The sequence below is a fragment of the Sylvia atricapilla genome, chromosome 1, assembly GCF_009819655.1.
Source record: "Sylvia atricapilla isolate bSylAtr1 chromosome 1, bSylAtr1.pri, whole genome shotgun sequence".
NCBI classification, from domain to species: Eukaryota; Metazoa; Chordata; class Aves; order Passeriformes; family Sylviidae; genus Sylvia; species Sylvia atricapilla.
Genome location: NC_089140.1, coordinates 35590502 through 35607268, shown reverse-complemented (window position 1 = coordinate 35607268; position 16767 = coordinate 35590502). Strand labels below are relative to the sequence as shown.

Genomic DNA, 16767 nt, shown 5'->3' with positions numbered 1-16767 from the left:
GATGCTTTGCTATTTGATTAGCAGAATTATCCTTTTTTTGTAATGTATTATTAGAGATGCAAAAGTACCTAAGTTTCAAAAGTTTTGAGTCATATAGAAAGAACTAAATCCTTCTTCAGAACATTAGCTAATATGTTGGTTTTAAAGTAAGCAGTAAACTCTTGATTACTGTTCCTGTCTTCTAAGGAAGGAGCATGTGAGATCTATGGAAAATAAAAGAGGCAGACTAAAAGCCTGTCTTAATTTTAAACATCTGTTTCCATAAATGAGCAAACTAGGAGGGGGATGTGCAGTATTTATTGTGAAACATGTTCTACTAAATATTAATGAAGGAGGACAGAGTTGGAAGACTGTAGTCTTGAGCATACTTTTCCAGTTCCTACTCCTGGCATGCAGTACATAGCATTCTCCTCAAACCACAAGATCGTGTTTTTTGCATGAAGATCCCTGGTGCTGTCTGTTTTCAAAGGAGATTTGCTTGAATCCTAAGAAGGAGGTAGAGAAATGCACATTATGGTGCACATTATGATACCTAATGCCTTTAACATTGTTCTTTTAAAAACAACTAAATAAACAGACAGACGAGCATTTCTTTTACGGATTATGACAGTTCATAGTTGATTCAGATAGACAGCTCTGGGTGAAATTAACTAGCTATTGTTTCCAAGGCCATATGTTTGGCCATCAGTAGGATTAAGTAGCAGTCTTTCCCAAAGTTCACAGCAGAGCTAACTAAATGCATCTGACCATCAGAAAATCAGTTCCTTGCTCCTGAAATATGTCCTTTCTCTAAGAGCATTTTTGATACATGCGCTCTTCATAAATTGTTTCTGGGTTTTCACAAAATTCTTTCAGTACCCTGTTATATATTGAATCATCTAGCAAACCTACTAATGAAATGTTCAGTCCTAGTCCCTAAGTTTTGAAGGTGTTTTTTTCCAGGTCATCAGAAAGTGTAAGCTTTGAGACCATTTAGGACTGCTGTAAACTCAAGTGCCTTGATAACATAAATAAAACTGCTTTTTCCTTGGATACATCTCAAAAATGTCCAGCTCCTGGCATTAAAGAGTTAAGAGAAATTTCTAACACTAAATAATTTGTTTGAAATTTTTATCTGGGAGAGATCCTCATTGTTAAATTGCTGCATGTTGTTTCACATTTTTATTGATTCTGGCGGAATACTACCCTGAGCTTGCTGGAAGTGTTTGATTTTCTGTGTGCCATCCCACGGGGATGTGATCAGGATCTTGTAAGCAATTGCTGAAGCTGAGGAAAGCGTATGATTCTGTTCAGCATGGGATCTATATCCTTGAGTTTCCATATTTATTAAGAGTACCATCATGCTTGCTCTCAAGAGGAGATTATTATGGAGCTGACAACTGAGCAAGAAACACAGAATCATAAACATTATGTGGGCTGTACAATGGACTTGCCAAGTGTCTTTATTCAAAATAGATTTGAAAAGAGAACTTGTATGTGACTGTTCAAAATGAGCTTTTGAACATGGGTTCTTACATGACCGTGAGAGCTACAGAGTAAAACAAGTACTTTCCAGAAAAGAGGATTTCATCATTCAGCCATGCTGTTGCCAGGCGTGGTTTTACAGAACTTTAATTCAGACTGTCAGCCATTTTCTAATTAGGGTAGGGAGCCTTCAAGAGAACCAGAAATATTTAAAAAGATGGGACATAAATTTGCTCCATCAACGTAATATTTAGTGACACTGCTTTGTGCTGCTGATGGCTCCTTTTCTTCCAAATGCAGTATGAAAATAGCGGTCAGGCAGTTCTGAAATAAACAATAACAATTCCCAAATGTTAAGAATGTTAACACAAGTGCCCCAGCTAAAATTCAATTAAGGTAGTGACATCAGGGTTGGACACGGTGCTTGTTCCAATTCCTTCTAAAGTTCGTGGGAGATTTGATATTTATTTCGCAGACAGCAAAGGCTGAATCTGTCATTTTTTTCCCCTTGGGGAAAATGCCAGGTTTCTAATCAAGCAAATTACAGGGATGACATTAAATTCTTTAAGTGCCTTGGCCCTCTGTACACATGAATTTTCACCCCTTCTTTAAGCAGATTCTATTTTTAAACCGCCATAAATCCAATTTGTTGCAAGCCAGTTGTAAATGAATTTGGATGTACCCACTTGGGGGTTTATCCAGATTGAAATAAATGAGTTAAGTTCTGCTTCTGTGGTTGAACAATAACGTCTTTTGTGATGGAGTTCTGGTCTTGTATTTGTGGTTAATGTCATCCAAGCAGCACTTTATGAGGCAATGAAAATGTTTCTGTTCCCATCTGGGGAAAGAAGCAAAGAATTTTTTTGGTTTAATTTTGTTGGAATTTCCCTTTTCAAAATTTCCCAAGATGTAAACAGCAAGTACATAGTATATGTGAGGTATAGAAATTGTCATAAAACAGTTAAAGCTTTTATCGATCACCTAGCATAAGGGCACTTTAAATCTAGATTTTTATCTGATGTGAAAAGTGGTAGAGATATAGTAGTTGTATTTATGTTTTTTCCTTTCATTTAGTCATACAATGCAGCGTGACACAGATCTTTGTTAGTGTTCTTTGTTAGTGCCCTACACCAGCACATAAAGACAAGTAATTGTGTTATTTATCTGATCTGGAATATGTCTTGGGTGACCCTGTCCAAGTAGCATCCTGTTCTTCCCATTCACTTCAGCTTTACCCCTTATTTCTCCCACAGTTTGCCTTGTTAGTGATTCCCAACAGTGCATCTGCTGAGAAGTTTTCCCACAAGGCTGTGACAGACATAACTGTCTGTGTGTACCAGCACAGGAAGCCACAAGAGGGTCCAAAACCTGCAGGTGGTTTGCAGAAGCAGCCCTTCTGTCCTGTGTATCTCCTGAGCACAACCTCTCCAGTTACGGAGGTGTGGGGTTGGGTTTTTTGTTTGGTTGGTTTTTTTTGTTTGGTCAGTTGGGTTAGTTTTTGTGTTTTTTTTCTTGTGGGGTTTTTTTTTTTCCTCTCCTTTATTAAAATTTGTATATTCAGTCTTTGAAATACAGGAAACAGAAAATATGATTCTACTGAATGGCATGATTCAGTTTGCATGTAAAGGCAACTAAGATTTCATAATATTTAAGCTCTCATCAGAATCCTGAAAAACAAATTGGCCTTGTTGTTTGAATATGTTCAGCCTTTACACTTTCTGATGAAAGCTAGCTTCTTCGTAGTTTTGTGAAAAGTTGAGAGACTGTGTCTGCTGATACATCACTTTCCTGTTCTGCAGTTTGTATCACGCTTTTGATGTAGCATTTCCTGCTACATTTGCTTTATTGAGAATAATGAGATACTAGGTTTTGCCATATGTCATTGGGAAAATTTGAAATATATGTTTAAATAAGATTCTGTGTTCTGTAGTGTACAGTATTAACTTTGTTGGGAAAGAGCCTTGAAGATACAAACTCTTTTTTTCTACCTTCCCGTTAAGCTGTTCGACCAGTACAGGTAAGACTGTAATTTGGTTTTCAGTTCCCCGTGTTTCAGTTCTGAGAACAAGAGCCTCAAAAGGAACAGCTCAGCTTCAGGTACTCCTTAGAACAAACAATTTTTTGAGTAAGCTGAGACTGCAAAACATTGCTGCAGTATCTGCGAAAGCTGTTCTCTCTCTTCCATGTCACAGCGTGGGAGTTTGATGTAGATTGACAAGCAGTATTTATTGACCAGGACCAGTAATATTACCATATATGTACTGTCCTCAAACTCTCTAACAGTTGCATATTAGTTACACTTCTATAATTAGCTGCCCTGCAAGCTACTAAACAAATGTAGTGTTGTGTCTGTGCAAGAGTGATAAGAGATGAAATGAGTTTGTATCTCTATCAGTAACTACTTTAAAAAGTATTAATCGAGTTACAATGGAGAGCCTGGACCACTGAGCACATTATAAATGCATCTGTCACTGATACTCACTTAAACCTTCCTGAGCAAAGTAAAAGCTAGCTTTCACTGTAAACAGATACTATTTTGGCCAGGATACTGCTAATGGTATTTTTATTGTCCTGTTTAGCAATGAACTTTACTTAAGTCAGCCTCCCATGTTTCCCAGGCTAAACACCTGTGAAGACTATTGCCTTGTTTCCATTGCTCTGTTTAAATTCCTGTGATAATGAAATGAAGAGTTAATTTAACATGGAAAATATAATAGTGGTTTGAAAGAGGAAGTTCTTGTTCGTCAGGCATCATCTGTAGGTTTGTGTGTTTGGAGCAGTAACTGTTACCAGGAAGTAAATGATACATTAAAAAGAAAAAAGTGTGTAGAGGAGATGCAGAAATGAGCTTCCTCTTAAATTTGAAAAAGATACAAAATTCTTTCTTAATACATTCTACTGAAAAAAGTATCACTGAACTGTTTTTCCTAAGTTCATGCTAACTTGAGCGTAGGCAAAGAATTTAGAGGCTTTAATTATTTGGAATTTTGTGTTATGCAGACAAAGTGAAATTATTTCTCCATTCTCAAGGTATTTATTTTTGAAAGATTTATGTGTATCTAGACTTTACATTATGTGAAGAGTATACATTAAATGGAAGCCTTTTCCTTTTGGTGAATGATTTTGATAAATGAAGCAGTAGACACTCATATGTTTTCACAGAAGTCTGTCTCACACTCGCACTTCTTCTGGGTTTGAGGAGTGTGAGGCTGATGACTCCATGATGCAGAGTCTGCCTGAAAGAGATTTCTCTTTCTGCTTCATCTCAAACCTTCATTAGCTAATGCTGGCTTTGTCTAATTGTCATTACTACTAGCCCAATGCTTTTTTCCTTAGGATCTTTTGTGATCTGATTCCTTCCTTTTCCTCCTTTACCTGAGGTGTAAAGGATTAATGATAGAGCCTTTTAGTTTCCTTTTTCTTTTTCTTAGCTCATGTCACAATGCCTTTTTTATTCTGAGTTCTGTATCTTCCCCTAAGTGGTGTATTAAAATAGCTTTGCTTTTATGCGCTCATTGTGTGAAAGTTTGCCATTTGTGTCTCAATCCAAAATAGGACAAACAACAACTGTTGTTATAGAATTAATCAGCTTTTCCTTTCATAAATGTCATAATCACACACCTAATACAGCAGAAGATATAATAATAAAGCTCAAATTTTTTAGGATTAATACAAAAATATTTTGTAAGAAATAACACTTCTAGTATTTTATTACAAATAAGCTTTATTTCTTGTGAAGAAATACGTAGGCATTTTTCTCTTTTTTCCTTCCCCCCCCATCTCCCCCATTTTTACATTATATCACATGGTTTGGGCAACTTTTCATCCTGCTTCTTTAGAATGTACCTTTTTATATAAATGCAACATGACAATTTCTAGTGGTAGTGGACGAAAGTAGCAAAGTGACATGCTCACTGCCTTGAAAGGTGTTATTTTCTGTGTTTCTATTTAGCTAAGACAGCTTGACAGTTAAAAATCTAATCTTCTTCGTCTTGTAGATTCAAGATGCTGCAAGTCAAGGCTTGAAATTTGTTGGAATTATACCTCAGTACCATCCTCGAAAGAACTGCCTTGTCAGCGCCTCCCTGACACCTGCCAGTAACAACTCTGTGCAATCAAGAGATAATAAAAATGTTTCAAATTGCCCCGAGGACCATGCTTCACCGGATGGCGAGAAAATAGACAGCACTGATGGATGCAGTACTCCAACACAGAGTGAGCAAAGTGCTGACCAGTGTGCCACATCCAGAGAGGGCTGTAGAGGTGAAGGACAGGCTACTGAAGAGCTGAGTTCCAAGTCTGTGAAAGGAAATGAAGAACAGTCTCAACATGAGAACTCGAGTGTGAGAGAAGCAGCAGACAAGACGAATGGACTTGCAGAGAACGAAACGCCAGCACGATGTTTAAAACCACTTACTGGCAGTAAGTACTGTAGTGACCTCTTGTATATAAACGCCAAGTTAAAATTGCCTCATTTATGTTCCTAGCTGCTTTGGGGGATGGGGATGCAAGGGAGACATTGCCACTGGGATAGTGAAGAAAAGATACCCCAAATGAGCCACTTAACCTGATTTCAGCATGGTTACACAGTTCACAACAACTGAGCAGGAGTCAGACAGCCAGGGAAAAGATGGTATAAGCACAGGTGCAGCTTTGTTATGGCCCATATGTATGCCTGAGTGTGAAGACTTATTTTTGTCTGCTGTTCAGCTGAATTGGTTCATTTCTGTATTTGTTGCCATACCCTGAGAGCCCTTGATCTTTCTGTCCTTTTTGTCTGTTTGAATAAAAAGCCCTGTTAATCTGCCTGACAAGCTTTTGCAGCCATAGAAGGAATAATTCACAAAGACTTATCACGGTTAGCCCCTTTGTAGCAGGTGAACAGATAGCTGGAATTAAACCACATCAGGAACAGCAGGAATATATGTGATCTGGACTCTGAAGTCTCCTGGTATCCAGTGTGGGGGTCAGGGTTCCAGTCAGAATTGTAATTACTGGAAAACAGCCGTTACTTTTGTTAATGACTCATGTTTGCTAATTCATAATAAAATTTTGGTAATGGGGCTCATAGTAATTTGCCTTCCAGTTATTGGGGGTTTTTTAAAGATTTTTACCCATATTCTAGTTTTATTTTTTTTCATTTCTTTGACATATTTTCCTTCAGGTGGGCTTTCTACTTCTAAAATGTCATTTTATGCTGTCAAAGACCACAGGTCTCAGCTGAGGTATGAAATACGCTCCTTAAGGCCTTTCTTGTTCAAAGGTTACTTCCGTAGCAGGAACTGTAGTTCAAAATAGACTGTAGACCAGGGTAATTCAGAAAACTAAAAGGAAAATATTCTTGCTCTGTTTCCAGTTTAAGCCTCAAAATACATTTCTTTTCTATGTTTGTTTAAAGCCAAGAAAACCATGTTTACACTTATTATTCTTACTGCTTTCCTTAATTTCCTTACCGGCTACAAATCTATACAGAGGGAATGTAGGTGGAATTTCTAAAGCTGGTACTGTCCTTGACTTCAATTTATCCCTATTCTCTAAGACCTTACATAGATTCAAACAATCCTACCCCTTTGGGAATTTTGTATATAGGACTCAGAATGACTGCATTGTACTCCTTGGATTATTGTCTTGATTTCCGTTGCAGTTTGGTGTAATTAGCTTTTGGATCCGATTTGGATCACGCTCTAGTAAACTTCCAGCATAGTTTCTTCAGTTTTTTGTTGGCCAAGAGGGCACCCACATTGGGTTAAAGCATGGCTGTTGCTTGAACAATCTCTTCTTGTCTGCGGCTTTAGAGGTGGATTGTTCCAACACTGCAATTTTACATGTAAAACCTCTCTTAGTTTTATAGTTAAAAATTAGTTATCTACAAGCCTAACCAGATAGTTCTTTCTCTTTTTTATGTGCTATTTTTGCAAGAGTTAGCAAGTTTAATCGCCTCTTTGATGCTGTCCCTCTCTTTACTGAACATTGAAATTTTTTTGCTACAAGTAACCATGTTCTTAATATTTCTGCATAACGTGAAGCTGATCACCTCCAGTCTTCCCAGCCTTTGTCTGTAACACCCCAGGATTGCTGCTGATTTGCCAGAAAAGAGGCAAGTCTTTCCAAGACTGAAGGTCTGAGAAGGCAGTTTTATATGATAGCTCATGTAAAGTAGAATTTTTCCAAATCCTGTACAACACTGCTGATTTCTTTATTACTCTTGAATGAATTTTTGTTATTGCAGCACTCCCTTTTCCTCCCATGGAAAACGTATTTCGGTTTTTGGCACCAGTTCTCCATCCTTCCTTGGGAGTGTAAAGACTGAAAGCATCAGGTGGTTTTTTGTTTTTTTTTTTTTCCTACGTCTTCCATAGGAAGTTGCCACTCTTGAACTGCTTATCTGCTACATAAAACTTATGGAAGAAAATTAATATTCCTTACTATTTGTGGGATCTTAAATATGTTCTTTATTTTAGGTTTTATACTATGCAAATGTTATTTTTATGCCACTTCATTGGAATCCTGAATGTTTTGTAGTGTTCATTTGCTTCCTCCGTTTTTATAAGGCTTTTCAACACAATATTGAAAAATATTTGCCTGTGAACAAGGCACAGATATTCCAGTAGTATGTCAAAATGTGTTGTGTTATTTAGAACCAAACTGGAAGGGTGTGCTTGGATTTGGGGTCACTTGTGAAAACTGCTGTCAGTAGTGACTTGGGTTAGACAACACCTTTCACTAGACCAGGTTGTCCAGCGATGGGACAGTCACAGCTTCCCTGAGCAGTGTGTTCCAAGGCCTCACCACCCTTGCCATGAAGAATTTCTCCGTAATATCTAATGTAACCCTGCCCTCTTTCAGTCTGAAGCCATCACCCCATGTCCTGTCACTACATGCCCGGCAAAAAGTCTCTCCTCAGCCCTCTTGCAGGCTCCCTTTAGGTACTGGAAGGTTTCTCTGAGGTCTTTCCAGGCTGAACAGCCCAGGGTTTCTTAGCCTTTCCTCCTAGGAAAGGTACCTCATTCGTCTGGTCATCTTTGTGGCCTCCTCTGGACCTATTGCAAATGTCCTTCCTGTGCTGGGAGCCCAATGCTGGATGCAGTGCTCCGGGTGTTGTGTCCCCAGGGCAGAGCAGAGGGGCAGAATCCTCTCCATTGCCCTGCTGGCCACACTGCTTTGGCTGCAGCCCAGGATAGGATTGGATCTCAGGGCTGTGAACGCACATTGCTGGGTCATGTCCAGCTCCTCATATCAGTGTCTCTTCCAACAAAAGAGTCTTATGGAGGTCAGAATCAAAATGATGAGAGAAGCATTCTGTGTGTGCTTTTCTGAGCTAGGATTAACATAATTTCTTTCTTTCTAAACAAGTGGAAACAGCAGGAGGATTTACATTAATGTTTATTCCTTTCTACTCTATTTCAAATACAGTTCATGTCTGAGATCATTAGGTCTCTTTTCATGTTGGTTATGAGCTTCCAGCTCTTCTCAAGTGCTGCCAGCCTGTTTCTGAGCATCTCCCTTCTGATATCTTTTTCAGTTTACACACTGCTTCTTGCTCAGTGATGTTTGCTAGAGAGTAATCTTAACACTTCTCTTGACATCTCTTCCTTTACTTTTGCTTGAGGTTAGAAACTAATAGCTCAGAAACAAGAGGAGCTTATTGAGTGAAGGAATTTCATGTAATATCTTCACCTTTCATATTAATATATTTGGGAAGAATTTTTGGCATTTGGAAGTCAATAGAAGTTCTACCATTGATTTTCATGTCCATTAATAAATAAAGTGATAATGTCCAAAATTTTTTTATTGTTTATTTTAATTATGGTTATACCCTTCTGAGAAGGATATAATAAAGTCCATTCCAGTTTAGGGCTGTGAACGCTCAGCTTTGCTGTCAGCAATGACTTTTTTGCCTGTAGTAACTTTTCCTAAAATACACTGCAGGAGACAGGGAAGAGAGTCTAGAAGATGTTCTAATTTTTCAGACCCTTCACAATTCCATTTTTAAAATTCATTTGCTGTTGTGTTAATGTCTCACCTTGGCTCAGATCCAGAGTAAATCAACAAAACAACTACCAGAGTCTCTACATGAATGATTCATTGCATTTTCTTCAGATGAGACTGCCATTGGCTTATTCCATGCTTTTGTGTTATCAAAATCAAGTTATTTGATACTTTAGTGGCCACGATCTACAGAAAGCAATTCCTTCTAAATTTACAGTAAGATTTCATGTTTGAACTGATGATTTCCATAGAGGAATGTTGTGTTAGTACTCAGGTGTTACTGTCTTTAAATCTTTTATTATCAACAGTGAATCCATTCTGAGTAAGAAATACTATAAAAGCAAACAAAATACTGTATTAGGTCTTGAGAGAATCCTACTGTGTTGGACTGCAGAAATGTATTAAGGAGTTAACCACATCTCAGAGAATGTTTTGCAGTTGCACAGTGTAATTAGGCAGGGGCAAACAGTGGATTATGCATTGTTTTGGGTGAAATTTTGTGATACAATTGTTGCATTATTCCATTTTTTTACTCTTTGGTAGAAGCAGAGATCTTCGCTCTCTTCAACAAGCCGAAAACCCCACAAAAATGCAGCCAGTATTATACAGTGACTATTCCTATGAGGATCTCCAGGAATGGGCAGACTGTCAACAGCTTAGAAGCAAATTGGCTGGAGCACATGACAGATCACTTCAGGAAAGGAGGCTCATTGGTAAACGCCATCTTCAGCCTTGGAATGGTAAATGGTATGGAAATTACAGAAAGCATTATGCTGTGATTATTTTCCTTTCTCCTCTCATAGAGGTCATTATCTTTGAAGAGAAGATATATGGGAGGTGCTTCAATATGGACTTGGGGCAGATTTGTATTAGATCAGCCTTTTTCAGTGAAATAGAATGAAAGTACAGAAAATATTTTGGCGTTTGGATAAGGTATTAATGTGTTTATTTTATAAACATACTAGAGATGATTTTGTAATTGCAGAAATATACAGAGTTAATAAACACTACCAAGTAAAGCAAATTAAACTAATAACATTGCAAAACAGGTGACATAAATAGAAGGGTGATTTTGCTGTCTGACCATACGCTGGCTCTGATTGCAGATCAGAGGACTCAGGTTTTATCTGGCCAACAAGAAGTCAGTAATTCCAGTTCTTGCTGAGACCCTTTCCACCTGGCTGGCACGCTGTTTTACAAAATTATCTTCTATGTTTGTTTCATCTTAGCTATGAGTGTTGGTTTCAATTTAAGAAGATTAAAAATCCTAGATTTTTGCATGTTGTGGAAGAGTGGCACTGGGTTCAGTCTGTACCACACTGGTGGCTGTCATGGCTTTGCAGGCTAGCCTGTTGCACAGAGAAGGACTTGGGTGCATAGACCCAAGAGACATAACCAAGGAGCCATGAGAACAATTGAAGGGAAGTACTTGAACATAAAGATGTTTGAAGTTGCAGCTGGATTAATTGTATTGGAAAATTATGTGGCTGGTATACTTCGTGGTTAAGGTGCTTATGGCTGAATCTTTCACCTAATTTCAATTTGTTTTGCATTTTTCAAAAGGAATGTGGTAACCCAGAGATTGCACATTCCTACTCAGATTAGTTGGTTTATGCCTGAAAATTTTAGGGGGCCTGCTTCCAGAGCATCTTCTTACTGTCGATCTGAATTCCAGAATCCAGGATAAAACACAGGAATATGACTCAGTTCTGGTAAAAGTCAATCAGGAAATTAGCAGGCAGTCCTAATTTTTCATTTTACAAACAAGTAGCAAAAGAAAAGGAAGGTCTAAAGTTCAGCTGATGGAATGCTTTCACATAGCTTCCTGGAAAGCCTTGTAATTGCTAGTTAACTTGCTTAAAAACAAATGGTCATTTACTTCATGTATATAAATTGCACAGAGGCAAAGCTAATTGGCTCTGTCAGGCTCAGTTATCAGACTCAGTGTTTTTTTTTTAAATGAAATCTGCTTGTCAGTTCACTCTAAAATGTTTTAAACACAACATTTTTCCATTCCTTAAACTTTGAGAGTTCATTTACGTAGCAGAGCCCTGTGGGAGGTTCGTGTACTTGGATACCAGAGTGAAGAGTGCTGGGTAACTGCCTGTGGACATAGATAAAGTAGGCTTGAATGCTGGCAACAAAGTTTCAACCCAAACAGGACAGCAATTATGTAAAAGTGGACAGGTTCAGGATTAAGTTAGATTAGTGATTGAAGTAGAACAATTAATAAACAGTTTTACTAGCATTTTATGGTTAGAGGAGGAACAAGTTTTGAAATCAAAAAGCTGAAACAAGATTTCTGAAAGTGTATTATGCTGTTAGAAGAACGTTTACTAAGACTATCTGTAAGTTGCTATTAATTGCGGTTAATGTTTTATCATTTAAAACCTAAATTTTTTTCTATGCTGCAGAGAAATGGAGCAACTTTTTCACTCATGTGCCAGTCAGTATCAAACAACACAGGGTAGAGATGAGAGAAGAAGTAGGGGTCTGAGGGCTTCTCAGCTTACTTTTTTCTAGACTTCTATGGCAGCCTGTCCAGCTCTTCATATCTGGTCTTACTCACTGGTTAATCCTCTTCCCAATTAAGGTAGTATCAGCCTACTTTCATTAATTGACTATATCACATTTCTTTGTTCTTGGGACTGGTTTTGTTTTTGGCCTGAAGTATGAATTCATTATTTTGCTTATTAGACTTAAAAGGAGGGTTATTATCTTCTTCTTTTCCCCCTTGTCCTTGGAATACCCAAGGAAGTGAAGATTTCCAGATTGTCAGTAGTCATAAATCTGTTTCTTCCTTCTGCTAACAGTTTAATAATTAGTCTTTAAAGGAGTTTTAAAGTTCACTGGTAACAATTGCTTCTTTTTGCTTATTGTACCAGATAATTATAAACAGAAATATAACACAATTACTGATCACAATATGTAAACCATGCAGAGTTACACCATATATTAAATGTATTCAGATTTTGCTGGTAAGTTAGAAACAGCAGCCTGCTTGGTTCTCATGTTGACAGAAAACAGTTTATATTTAAATTTGCACTTCAGTTACTTGCTGGTGTTTTTCATCCGTCTCATGTAATTGATAATTTTGCCTGTAGTCCCAGGTGTAAACTGATCCTGGCTAGTGATCTAAAGTGATGATAGGAATTCACCCTTGCCCTCTTCTAGTGAGGATGGAGACTGTAGCAGCAAGATACAGATTAATACCAAATGGAAAGGAAGTAACAGGTAGGGGTCTCATTCTTTCCTGTAGTAGCAAGTCTCCAATCAGCACTGTTGGAGGGCAGGAAGATCAAACCTCTTCAAGGTTATATTTTGATGCCTTAACAGGGTAATCACAAGCCTGTTCATCCTCAGTTGTTTTGAACTGCAGCTCTTTAAGTGCTTAGCATTTTTGTATTTGTTGTAGCATTCTGTCTGTGAATTTTCTGCCTTTCAAACCTAGAAAAAGCCAGCCAACCATCCAGAAAGCACTGACAGTACTTAAACACAGAGCAAATGAAACAAAATGTGAATTGCCTGGAAGAAGAAAGTAGTCAGGTTTTTAGGAGTCCGATTGATAGTCTCTGTCATCTGCCTCTGACAGAGGTGAGCTGGCTATGCCTGTGGCTGATTATTGTCACCTTAGCCACTGAATTACTTGGATTTTTATTGTCCATATGGAATTATTTTCTCTGTGTGTACTGAGGGTGAAAAGATTCAGAAGGGGGCAAGAATGCAAATACGAAGCAAAGGCAGACATTTGGGCATGGGCCCCATAAAGCCACAGAGAGCTAGTTTTCCTCCTTGAGAGCAACAGCAGCCTAAAGGTTAGTTTTCCTAGACAAGGAGAATTTGTAGTTCAAAGACAACAGGGGGAAAATTGTTGCCTGCTAAGACAGCTGTCATGGTAAAGTAAGTAGTTTTTTCCCATATACCTCCTGTAAATCAGAAGGAAGAACATCAAAATACATTTTTGTCAATTGAGCTACATCAAATATTTATACAACCCAGTGAAAATAGCTTTTTGTGCACAGTAGGAAACCTTAATAAAAGATGCAGTGGTAATGGAACATTTTCAGAGGAAGGACATTGATTGTAACCTCTACTTTTGGGGCCTTTTCTTAAAGAAAGAGTGAAATTCAAAAGTAGAGATTGGGAAATGATACTACAAACAGCAAAGTCAAAGTGTTTTGTTTTATTGGCGTTTCTTACTGCCCTATTGCAGATGGATGAATATTTGGAATTTCTAAGGAACTTTTTAACTTTGGGCTATGTTCCAGGAGCTGAATCTTGATAAACAAGAGATTACCAAAAGGGAATACAACTGCATCAGAATCAGAAAATACTTTCTGATGCAGAATCAGAAAATACACAGGAAACAGTGAAAACTGTGAAGACCAACTTACCATCTAAAGCTTTAGATGACTGATCTTTGTAGACAGGTTAGGTAACATCCAGCTGAATAAATCTATCTAAAATCTGCCCTGCAGGAATCTCTCTGTGAGTTGTCAGACTGAAGTGCCAGTATTATCAATGGAAATCTAGGCTTGGACCAATATAATCAGTAGGATTTGTCTTGTGATCTGCCGTACCCTACATCAAAATATGCAAAAGAGATCAGATACCTCTAGATAAGACTGGGATACTTGGTGCTTCCTTTGCCTCAGTCTTCACAGACACGGGCAAAGGTTGCACCTATCTTTAAAAAAAAGCCAGAAGGATAAACCAGGGACCTACAGGGTAGTCAGCCTCACTTAATTTCTGACTGGATCACTGAGTAGGTCCTCTTGGAACTCATGGACGCATGAAGGAAGAACAGTGATTGAGGATATTCAGCATGGATTTAACAAGAATAAAACATACTTGAAACTGATTGTCTTCTCTGATAAAATAATGGTTTGTGGGTAAAGAGAAAGTAGTAGATGCCATTTTGGGTGAATTCATCAAGGGAGTTTGTCAGTGGCTCCCACAGTATTTTTGTATCCAAGCTAGGACAATGCAGCCTAGGTGAGTAAAAATCTGGTTACATGGCTAGACTCAGAGGGCTGTGGTTGATAGGTCACAGTTTACTTGGAGCAAAAAGTGGAGTACCACAGAGGTCTGTCCTGGGGCCTGCTGTGTTTAACAATTTTATCAATGAGGCACAGGAGGCAACGAATGAGGCTTACTTTTTTGAAATTTGTGGATGATCCCATACTCAGGAGACAGCTGATGTGCCTTAGAACTCGGCTGCTGTCCAGAGGAACCTGGGCAGGCTGGAAAAACATGCCAGCAGGAGCTGATTGACATTCCATGAGGACAAATTTCCTGCCTCTGGGAAGGGAGAGGCCTTTTCACTAATCCAGACTGGGGACAGTCTGGCTGGGTATCAGCTCTGTTGAAAGGTCCAGGGGAAGTTTAGTAGGCAGCAAGCTGAAGATGAACCATCACTTGAGAGAATTAGTTCAGCCTGGAGAGAGGACAGCTTTGGAGGACCTAACAGTCCCTGGCAGTGCCTATGAGAAGACAATCAAACAGGTAGATCCAGGCCCTTAATTGTGGTGTGTGGTAGGAGGATTGGAAAAAATATACATAAATTGAAATTAAATAGGTCAGTTTTGGATATAAAAAAACACTTGCTCATTGTGAAAACAGTCACTCCCTGGAAGAGGCTGCCAAGGTGTGCCATCTCCATCTTGGAGATTTTGAAGATGCAGCTGGATAAAGCCACAAGTCGTCTGGTGTGTAGTTGTGTTGGACTGGAGACCTCCTGAGGTCTCCATCCAGCTGAATTATTCTGTAATTCTATCAAACTGAAACTGTTGGATCAAGTGCATCTCACCTAGTGGGCCAGCTCTAAAACATGTGACTGTCGACTTAAGTAGATCTTAGATCTAGAGCCCTGTGTGATAAGGGTACAGACTCAGTGCATCTGGCCATTTTCTTGCCCTTCCACATCTCTGTGAAAGAGTTTCCCTGGAATTCCTGCTGATCCTGACACTGTAGCATGGGTTATAAGTGCCTTTTCTTCAAAATATGATCCTGCTAGCTTTCTCTCTGCTGCATTCTCCTTTCCCCCATTATTCTCAGCATCCCAAATGCTTCACATGCAAAGGAATTAATGATCCAATTATTCTTTCCTGTGCCTCCTTTTTTTTGTGGAAGTGTAGTGCATGACCTGTAAAAGGTAAAATGTGCAGCCAAGGTGTGAGGTGTGAGAATTGGCAGGTGTGCATTAATGGCATGAATGTTTAAAACACTGTGACATGACAGGTAGAGAGAGGAGGTTGGTTCTGGTTGAGAGGGAAATCTCAGTGATTGTCATCAACCAGTTTCTGTAGAGTTTTTCACCAGCATCACTCTTTTGAACAGACGCTGTTCTTTACATTTGCAGCTGTCCTTCCATCATCATTTCCCCCTTCCAGTTTTCTCATTTTCCATGGGTTTCTAGCCCAAAAAAAAAAAAAAAAAAAAAAATCAGTAGATCAGGATTGATGGAGGTAGCCTTCAACAGTAATCATTGTACTTCCAACAAGGAAGCAAAATCTTACAATCATTTAGACTGGAAAAGACCTTTAGGATCTCGAGTCCAACCATAAACTCAGCACTGCGGAGTGAAGTTTCTGCTGCCTGCAGGGTCTCCCGAGCTCAGCTATGGGTTTCTAAAACATTTCATATGTGCCATCATATTCACATGTGTAGAAGCTGTGAATTGCATGAGTGGAATGTGCAGCAGAATGAAACATAAAGGATGATTTACGAGTGAGTGTAAACACACGCCTGCTGATTGTGTTTTGATCACTTATTAATTAGCTGGCAAACATGGGGCGGGGTGGGGAGGGGGGAGAGCTCAAGCTGCAGTTGTGCCAACAGTGTGACACTGAATTTCATTAAGGCAATTCACAATACAGGAGCAGTGCACTGGTGCTGTATAAAGCTGTCCTGGCGAGATTTGGATGTCTGTGTCTAGTAGGGATCTGCTTTCAGTCTTAGGTGCTGTCCTGTCATCCCTGCTTTGGAAAATTAAAGGGCTGTTTGTACATTACCATCCTGGAATAGATTTGGGTATGGGTTTGGGTGTTGGAATTGATATTTCACAGAAATTGAGTTGCTTCCCCCTTTGTGGTGTCAGGTCTAACGAAGTGCTGTTTTTGAAAGAAATCCAGTAATTAAATTTTGTACACTTTGGTATGTGGCAAGCTTACTCTCCCTGTGTTTTCAAACCTGTAACTCAGCTACTTAGTGATCTGGACTGTTATTTCACAACAAATATGTCTACTCTTCTCACTTGGATGAGAAATCTGTCTGGATGACAGGAGTTACTGCTTTGTAGTCCAGCTCATCCAC

At 38.8% G+C, this 16767-nt stretch overlaps 1 protein-coding gene across 1 annotated transcript in view; it reads left to right on the top strand.

Annotated features, from left to right (window-relative positions):
- The window catches only part of RFTN1 (raftlin, lipid raft linker 1), a 95437-nt gene that overhangs the window by 58504 nt on the left and 20166 nt on the right, over positions 1-16767 (top strand). The window contains exons 5-6 of the mRNA XM_066319585.1: positions 5463-5886; positions 9997-10200. Of these exons, the coding sequence (XP_066175682.1) occupies positions 5463-5886; positions 9997-10200 (628 nt within the window). The remainder of the gene's footprint in view (positions 1-5462; positions 5887-9996; positions 10201-16767) is intronic.